Source organism: Protobothrops mucrosquamatus, unplaced genomic scaffold, assembly GCF_001527695.2.
Source record: "Protobothrops mucrosquamatus isolate PMUCROS unplaced genomic scaffold, P.Mucros_1.0 scaffold_217, whole genome shotgun sequence".
In the NCBI taxonomy this organism is placed as follows: Eukaryota; Metazoa; Chordata; class Lepidosauria; order Squamata; family Viperidae; genus Protobothrops; species Protobothrops mucrosquamatus.
In genome coordinates this window covers 1,806,628-1,816,627 of record NW_015386293.1, presented here as the reverse complement: position 1 = coordinate 1,816,627, position 10,000 = coordinate 1,806,628, and the positions used below count along the sequence as shown (strand labels likewise).

General features: G+C 39.5%; 1 protein-coding gene across 1 annotated transcript in view; it reads right to left on the bottom strand.

Moving 5' to 3' along the window:
* The window catches only part of TRIP13 (thyroid hormone receptor interactor 13), a 44,288-nt gene that overhangs the window by 24,172 nt on the left and 10,116 nt on the right, over window positions 1–10,000 (bottom strand). Inside the window, exons 6-8 of the mRNA XM_015827903.1 lie at window positions 2,546–2,636; window positions 2,116–2,188; window positions 1,588–1,651 (exon numbers count right to left, since the gene is read on the bottom strand). Coding sequence (XP_015683389.1) covers window positions 1,588–1,651; window positions 2,116–2,188; window positions 2,546–2,636 — 228 coding nt within the window. The remainder of the gene's footprint in view (window positions 1–1,587; window positions 1,652–2,115; window positions 2,189–2,545; window positions 2,637–10,000) is intronic.

Here is a 10,000-nt window from a genome sequence, read left to right as displayed (position 1 = left end):
TATTATTAAACTTGTTCTTTCAAACTCTATTTCTACAATGATTATAATTGCTTTTTTCTAAGTCTGAGGAAATTTCAAGTGTGCAATATCAATAATTCATTTTGTTTTTTAAAGGGGTATAATGGAAAATATACTTCCCCAGTACTGTTACAGAGAGGCTTGCTACCCATAGAGTGAAAGAAAGATGGGAGGTCTCAAGTTTGCTTTCTTCTCCTGAGATTGTTAGCTCCACCTCTTGCTATGAGAAAGGTTTTATAATACTTTCCTACTTTAACATCTAAATTGTGATAATAGGTCTGAATTGATCTGGCATACTACTATGAATGTTGATTATTATATTATTGAGGATAACAATTTATTTTGGTTTGTTAATTTTGTCCCCTTTTATCCTTTATTTTTGCTGTGTAATATTTTTTCATTTTTATATGGGGGTTGTTTTATATAATACTTTTATGTGCTTGCCAAGAGGTGCTTTTCATCGCAATGACATGCAAATATATTTAACAATAATAATAAAGTGGAATTGAAAAACTCTGTAGCATCACTTTGAGATGTGTGGATAAGATCTAAGATTTAAAACCGTACAATGGCACAAAACATTGAGGACTTGATATATCATAAATTATAATAAATTTCACAGATTCAGTGGGTGGGACCTGAGGATCAAAGATTAAAGTGTTGAAAAAAGATAAGAATTATTTGCTTTGTTTAAGAACAATAACATTTAATTACAAAAGTTACAAGAAATAATTAAGCAGGAACAGGTCCCATAAAATAAAACTTAAAATCTTATGGTAAGCCTATACGTTGGAGACAAATAAATTTCTGCAATAAAACTTCTTACTATCTTTCTAGGATATATCACTTTGAATTTTGCTCAGAGATTTAGCAGTAATTCTTCCATGCTCCTCTAGTCTCTCTCCTTTCCAGAGATGTTTCTCAGCCACCTGCCTCCATTCCCCCCCCCCAAAGTTCTCTTTCTGAAAGCTCAGGAGTACCTAATTTACCTAAGAATAATTTACATCAAAGTCCATTTCAGCCGTACCCTACTCTACCATCAAGATTTATCACACAACATTCTTCATCTGTTTCACTTGGAGAGCTCTCTCCTCAGAATCTCCCTCAAACCTATTTTCTTCAGCTTTTCTTCCCAATCTCTTTCTTTATTTCTAGAAGTGGCTTTTTTGGTTTTGCTCTCTTCTTCCCCCTCTCCTCTAGATATAAGGATTCTAAAACAACTAAGTTTTTGTTCTCTTTAGCCCAAAGGAAAAGTATGACTTATTCCCTGCCCCTTCCCTTCATTATTAGGCATATCCTACTGGAGAGCAAAAGTATGGAAACCCTGTTTGATTCATCAATGTTAAGTAGTCTTTTGGGCTGAGTCAACCTGCCTACTTTCCAATGTGTGGCAGATTCTGGAATAAATAGTGGCTTGTCCATTCATTATACAGGTTCTTTACACTGAGATATGAGAGTTTATTTTTACACCAAAAACTAGCAAGGGAGTATAAATTCCCTACCAACTCAACATATCCCAGAAATCACAAATGGAAGTTAAACATCTGAAAAAAATATATAAATACATACCTCCGAGAACCATTTAGAGAAGAGGCTATGGCTATTTATCTCTATCAACTGTCCATAGCAGTACCTAAAAGTTCAATTAAAATTAAAACAAAGATTATTATTTCTGTCATGTCTTTATAAAGCATTAGACCAAATGAGACTTTTCCCAAGTCTTAGACTTATTTTACTGTGAGAATTAACTAAAACAAATGAAGCTGAAACAGGGTCAATAAATAACTATTATCAAATAAGGAAAAATAACCAGTGTTAAAGGAATGAACAATTTCAGAGTTATTACGGGTTATGATGTTTCATTTATATTGCTCTGAAATACACAAATACTTTTGTTTTCATTTAGATCTTACATTGTTGTGGAAGCGGAGGTTGCACAATAGGGATGGAATGATGTCCAAATGAAAAAGGTTCAGATTAAAAGAAGAACAGCATACATACAATAATATTCAACCATTGCAAATTAAGGTTGAAATGCTAGCTTGTGAATTAAATGCTATTTTAATTTTGAATATAGAAAACATTATTTAAAATTACCTATTTGAAAGTCTAATAGTCAACTTCTGAGCCATTGCTCTACAAAGAGATGTTTTACCAGTACCAGGAGGACCTACAATCAAAATATAGCATATTATTAAATAACTTAATTCAGCATGTTTCCGACCACATCAGCTGACAGCATTTGCTACTGAATTATGGAGTCTCACAATAGTGACAAGTCACACAAAGTAGTCCAATATATGAAAACACAGTGCAAGGCAGTAACTGGGACTATATTTTGCTCCATCTTTCAGCTTCCACTGTAGTACAGTAAGGGAGAAATAATACTGATTTTCTTACAGGATTATTCTACAAATTATTTAAGCCACTGAAGAGAAACATTCTCAGTCATACAAAATGCTGTAAGTTAAGTATTACATTAAAATATTCTAGCTGCATACATTTTAATTAAAAAGACAATAATTACCATGTAATAGAATAACTCTGTTCCATGATATCAAGTTGTTATCAACACTTCGGTCAGAGAATAGTAATGTTGTGGTCACATAATTCAATAGCTAATTAAAGAGCAAAGTAGAAAATAACATATTAGAACAAAAATGATCATTAAATGTTTCCATCAATGTGAAGAGCAAGTCAATTCAATGATATTAAGGCATAAGAGAAAATCTACAACTAACCTAATATCTAATACTTTTATTATAATGTCATAATAAAAGTATTAGACATTAGGTTAGTTGTAGATTTAGTAGACTTGAATAAAAACAAAAATCATTTTTTAATTTTATCATCAAATGCTGAAAAAGCCTTTGACAAAATTGTAGCTGTTGATATTATATTTTGTTGTTTATTTTTCCTTTTTCTATTGTATTTTTTCACTTTTTATCTTCCTGGGCTCCAAGATCACCACAGATGGGGACTGCAGCCAAGAAATTAAAAGACGCTTGTTCCTGGGGAGGTAAACTATGGCAAATCTAGACAGCATATTAAAAAGCAGAGACATCACCCTGCCAAGAAAAGTATGTATAGTCAAGGCCATAATTTTCCCAGTTGCAATGTATGGCTGTGAAAGCTGGACCATAAGAAAGACTAAGTGCAAAAGAATTGAGGCCTTTGAACTATGGTGCTGGAGAAGACTTCTGCAAATCCCCTGGACTGCAAGGCGATCAAACCGGTCAGTCCTAGAGGAGATCAACCCTGACTGCTCTTTAGAAGGCCAGACCCTGAAGTTGAAACTCAAGTACTTTTGGCACCTAATGAGAAGGAAGGACTCACTGGAGAAGAGCCTAATGCTAGGAAAGATTGAGGGCAATAGAAGAAGTGGACGACAGAGAATGAGGTGGCTGGATGGGGTCACTGAAGCAGTAGGTGTGACTCCAGAAGATGGTAGAGGACAGGAAGGCCTGGAGGAACGTCCATGGGATCGCGATGGGTCGGACACAACTTTGCAACTAACAACAACACAGTCCATATTACTGTATTTCCTCTATTCTCTGGCAATTCAACAATAAAATCCATAGCAATCTCTTCCCATGGCTGAGAAGGATCTGCTACAGGCTGTAAGAGTCCAGGGGGCTTTCCGGATTCTTTACATGGTAGCACAGACTGCACAACTTTTTACATAGTTCTCCACATCTTTCTTTAAGCTTGGTCATGAAAATTGCCTCCAAATTAATTGTAGTGTCTTTAAATATCCAAAGTAACCAGCTTATTTAACGTTGTGGCTATGCTGGAGCCCTTGGAGTCTGAGCGATTCAGGCAAATACAATTTCCCCCCTTTCCAAGCTAATCCATCCCTAAGGGTCAGGATGGTTTGGTTTTCTTTGAGCCATTTGTCATTTTCCAGTTCTTGCTTTAATTTCTTTAATGGGTCATCTGGGTTAGATGACTTCACATGTCGTTGTTTCCTAGGAGTTATTTGAGAAATGAATTGAAGCGGTAGCATAATAGAATCTATGATCTGTTTACATTGGCTTTTATACTGAGGGGATACTTGGCAGTAGAAATTAGCAAATCCCAAAAAACTTTGGAGCCGTTTCCGAGTTCGTAGGGGCTGCCATTCAATTACGGCTTTTACTTTAGTAGGATCCATTTCAATGCCTTCACTGGAGATTCTGTAACCCAGATAATCCAAACATGTCTGATGGAACTCGCACTTTGAGAGTTTTGTGTAGAGTTTAGCATTCAGCAGTTTTTTAAGTATTTCTCATACTAAAATGGTATGTTCTCCCATAGTCTCTGTATAGATTAAATTGTCATCAAGATAAACCAAAACTCCTTTATATAAATGATCATGCAGTACTTGATTGATCAGCTGCATGAACACAGCAGGAGCTCCTTGTAATCCAAAAGGCATGACTTTAAACTGAAAACTACCCAGGGGGCTGTTGAAAGCAGTTTTCCATTCATCTCCCTTTCTTGTATAATAATACACCTAATCTTAGGTCTAACTTGGTAAAAATTCGTCCCTTCGCCAGGTGGGCTAACATGTCTTTCATTAAGGGGAGAGGGTACATATTCTCCACACTAACAGCATTTTAACCTTTTAAAATCCACCCAGAGCCTCAACGATCCATTTTTTCCCCTTAAAAAGTATGGGGGCAGCACTTTGGATTTTGCGGGTTTAATAAACCCTCTTGCTAAATTCTTATTAATGTATTCCCTCAATGTTTTCACTTCTGGGATGATCTGATCTGGGACCCCGCTGGTGTCACTAGAGGGGTTGAGGGGTGATGGCCCTATGGCTAACCTCAGAGTTCTCATTCCATTCTCCCACCATATTAAAGGTTTCCACTTGTCCAACCAGACTAATCCTAAAATCACTGCTTCAGTCATTTTTGGGACCGCCACAAACTGGATAAATTCCCAATGCTCCCCCATCTCTTATCGTACTGGTTCTGTTAGGTGGGTGACTAGGACTCCGCCCATAAGGACCCGTCCGCCTGTTCGAACCTCATGGGGGAAGAAAGCTTTTTAGCTCTGATGCCTAACTTGAGAACAGTAGGGAGGTTGATTAGGCATTGTGAACACCCAGAGTCTATCAGTACAGGTAAGTCCATCCGTGCTCCTGTCTTAGGGACCATGAGCTTGGCATAGAGGGAAAAAGGTGGAACAGGCTGACTCACTATCGGGTAGTTTTCTCCTTCATCATCGCAGAGTGGGTGAAAGACCAGCTTCAGTTGGGGCCTCAGCTTTCTCTTGAGTAGGGGAGGTGACTTGAGTGGCTTGCTCTTGGTTAATCCAACTCGATTTTTCCCTGGAGGATTGCAAGCTCCCTTTTGGTTTTACTAGTGTGGCCGAAACATCTGATCAGGGGTCCAGCCGACGCTTTTGGAGCTCCTGTGGTCATGGCTGGTGGGGTTCATCGGGAGAGCTGACGCCTCACTGGAACTGGTTTCGGTCTAGGTCCAGGGGCCGTTGGCTTCCTGTAGCAGTTTAAATTGATGTCTAAATTCATGGCCGATACCATTCGTGGAGTTGATCAGGGATCTCTCTGAAGATGCATGCCTCGAACAGATCTGGTCCTATCCGGACTTGAAAAAAAGAAGCAGCCTTGGGAGGAGGTGGAGTCAGCTCTAGCTGCACCGAAGGGGAAGGAGGAGGGTGGGGAGGGAGAGGAGATCAAGCAGGCCGCCCATGAGCCAATCCACAACTTCTGTGGCAGCCACCTGTGCTGGCAGCAACAAACAGACAAGAAATGCAGCAGGGGAGGGGTTGCCCTCCATGAGGAATGAAGAAAGGTAGCATCAGCTGGAGGTGAGGCATGGAAGGAGGGAGGGAGGGAGATGGAGAGTGGAAGGATTCTTATGTGCTTTTGTGACTTTGAAGTTCTGGGATTTGTGCAATGACGGCTTTGTGTTCTTAAGGAGTGTTTGGCAATTTCTATTTGGCTGATGGCTGATGTCTCGTGTTAGCTTCTATTGCTCTGCTATTGTTAGCTGTAAGTTTTGCTGCAAGGGATTTTGAAGTATTTTTCTCCTGAATGGATTTTGCCTGTAGCATTCCTTTACTTATGAATGGAGCCATTTGGGGAGGCTGCCTTAGCTGGTAGCAAATACTTACTACTTTTTTTTCTTCCTTAAGTGCCGGCTGTGCTCCTTAACTTTCCTTTCTAGCTAGTAGCTAATTCTTTTTTTTTTTTTTGAAACACATTTTATGGTTTTTTAATTCTTAAGACAAAGTGCTCAGGACACACTGTGGTGTTGGGGTAATCAAACATTCAAAAATAAAACCATATATAAATAACATAACTCAATACATTCAATGTCCCCTCTCTATTTCCCTCAAATAGCATAATACGTTTAAAATGTTCCATTTGTAATTTAAATTTCTATAACTGCTAAACCTGTTTTAAAACTTTGTAAGTTTACAATTACCATAATCAAATTTAACTTTAAATCAACAAGTTATCAATTCAGGTATCCCTTCCAGATATATTCTAATTCTTAATCTCTCACATCCCTCATTTTATCACAAGTCTCATTTATTTCTTCTTCCACTACACAATACATGTCCTAATTAAAATAAAATATTAATCTACCCTATACATATATAATCCATCCATCCATCAATCTCTTTAAGATAACAAAATAATATTAAGCCTTAAATCATTTCAGTTCATTAAACAAAATTCAAATTTCATCCAATTATCATGCCTTATCACATCTATGTTATCATACAAAAACATCTTATTAATTTTTTAAAACACTCAATTAATTATTGAAACAATCCAAATCTAAAAGGCCACCATTTTTTCCATTCCAATACATAATAATTTTCATCAAAATAAACCTAATATTCCAAAAAGTACATTCTTAATCTATTTAAGATATCTGTTCTAATAATCACCCCCTATTTTTTTTCTTACTTCTAACTCTGAATCTTAATCCTTAAAACAGTCCATAAATCAACATTGCCTTTTAATCCATTACACAATTTTCAATTTCTCTTTTCAGTCTTATTCTGGCCTTTTTCCTGTGCCAGGCAGGTTTCCATAACCAAGCTTCCCTTTCAGCCGATAGATCTCTCTTTATTGCTTGCAGTGCCCTTTGGAACAGTAGGAATCTCATCCTCTGCATTAGGCATCTATTTCTCCCAGTAGCTAATTCTTAAAGGGGAATGTGCCCTTTTAAGCTAGTTCACTCAGCAGCTTGTCTTTTCTGTCTCTGGAGGCTTTTCCTTGTTTGATGAATATATGGAAGAGAGAAAATATGGTGTGTGTGTGTGTGTTCAAATTCTTCCTTTAGAAAGAGGTGGGCATGAGAAAGAGGGAGGCAGGGAAGGAGGGAGGGAGGAAAGTCCCACCTTAGCACTTGGCCACCAGCAGTCCTGCCATTGACTTTGCTTGTCAAAAGGTTGCAAAAGGGGATCACATGACTCTGGGATACTGTGACCATCCTAAATATGAATCAGTTGCCAAGCATCCAAATATAAATCACATGACTCTGGGCATGCTGCAATGGTCATAAGCGTGAAAAATGGTCATAAGTCATTTCAGTGCAATTGCAACTTTGAACAGTTTTTTTTTGTTTTTTTTAGTCATCAAGTTTTTGACACCTTGCTAGGTGGTACTCGAATATTGCCATATCCTAAAAGTGGTGCAGTCGGTGAAAAGGTTGAAAAGCCCCGAACTAGTGATCGCTCAGGCCACTGCACAATTCTGCCAGACACTCTCCGGAATTCACGCATGTATTCCTTCGCTGACTGACCCGTTTCACCTCATGAATGTCTTTTTCAGCTTGCAGAGCTAGGGAACCATCTTCAAGCCTGGTCCTTAGTCCTTGAATAAACAGGATGAAGTTCCATAGCTCAGGTGATTGCTCATTGTACAAGCCGTTCAACTACTCCGCTGCATCCCCCTCTAAGTTTGCCACTACCACATCGACCATGTTGGCAGATTCTGGATAGGCATTGGAATTCTGGTTCATGTGGGAGCGCACTTGATTCAAGAAGAAAGTTATTTTCTCGGGGTCACCATCAAATGTAGGATTGAAAGGAGGGGCTTCCATGGGTCGCTGCCGATCTAAGAGAGCCTGCAGCAATCTGTACTGCTGCAGTTGGCCAGGGGGCGTGGCCAGCAGTTGGTCTCGTGGGAGCCCCATTGCTTGGTGAGCTCTTGGTAGGGGCCCTGGAGTAGTGTGGCATCGGCAATGCTCAGGACTAAGTCGACGGGAGTACCAATCAGGACTGAGTCTGTAACGATAATGGTCGGGACTAGCATGATGCCAATATCAATCCGGACTGGATATCGATCAGGGCTATCCGAGTATTGGCAGTGATCGGGACTTGCTCGATGCTGATAGCGTTCAGGGTTGATCTGGCGTGGGTACCGGTCAGGACTCACATAGCGATGGTACCGATCAGGGCTATCATACAATTGCTGACGGTCAGGACTGGCATAACGTCAACGGCAATCAGGGCTGACAGGCTGCCGACACTGGTCGGGGCTATCGTGACACTGACGCCAGTCCGGGCTTTGCCTCCGCACAGGGCTTGAAGTTAAAGCTGGTGGCTTTGGTCACTAGGAGGCAGCTCGGGCCCCAGCTATGGGACTTGGGCTTCACCTGGATTGGGGATGGTCTTGGGGTCATCTGTCATCCTGTTCTCCTGTCAGGAGAGCATGATTTGTGAAAAGCAGTTAGCAGAAATTCAGTTTCAGTGGCCTTTACCGAACTCTTTTTCGGTTGGGTTGTTTCTGAACACCAAGTGTCTCCGATAGATAGGACTCCCTCCGATAGCAATAAGGGCTCCAACTGGATCTCCTGTTCCTTTGGTCTCACGCCTGCTGCCGGAGCCGCCAAAGTCACACTCTCCATTGGGGCGATGGCCTGCACGCCATCCACTGATGTGACTGCTGTAGCTTCGAGGCCAGCAGCAGGCTCTTCCTTTTTCTCCATCATGGAATCTTCCCTGAGTCTTTGTCGTCCTCCCATGACTTTGGGTAGGCAACCGGAGCTCAGGACTCCGTGGTATTAAAAGAGTATGGAGTCTTGGGTTAATGTCATGGTTCCGATAGATGAGACCAATTAAAAGAACTTCAAGGCAAGGAATTCTTCCTCAACATTTTTATTTGGCTACAAAATAACGGCATGTACAAAGGTGAACCCAAGACTAAATTCCCCTTCCCCTGATTACAAAGTTGCAAGTTGCAATTCCCACCCCAGTTAGATGTCATAAATCACATTCACCAATTGTTACTAAACGTGGGCACTCCTCCCAGATCTCCAGCCCACCAAAATGTTATCAGTAATGATCTTGGTTCCCATACTTGAGAATTGTTATGGCTAACTTAAAACTACACTTCCCCCCTACTTCCTTTCTAAATATGTGGCAACCGAAAAAGAAGTGAAAATGGCTTCAGTTCAATTCATTGCAGCGTTGACATTTAATCTTTTCACACTTTCACTCAGATGTTACAGATCCTAATTAAGAGGAAGTTTTTCAAACTGTCTTCCTTCAAATGATATGATTAGCCTATGAAAGGGAAATAGCTTTTGACACTTAATATTGTAATATATATATATATATATATATATATATATATATATATATATATATATATATATATATATATATATATATATATATATATATATATATATATATATATATATATATATTTGTTTTCTGAGGTTTTCACGGGTGCTTATATGTGAGTCTTTGGTCATTCGGGTTTTCTCCCGTGTAAGATTAGAAGTATCATAGCGACGTTTCGATGAAATAACATTCATCATCATCAGGCTTGTGCTTTTAGCTTTGTGCTTCTCAGAGTAATATGAAATGTCTGCTGTTTCTTTCTTTTAACTGCCAGTGGGGTTTGAACTGAAGGGGTGGGGACTTGGTTGTGTTCTGAATGGGTGGAAGTGTGTTCTGATTGGTTAAGGAACTTGGCTGTGTTCTGATGGGATGGGGGGTTGGCTGT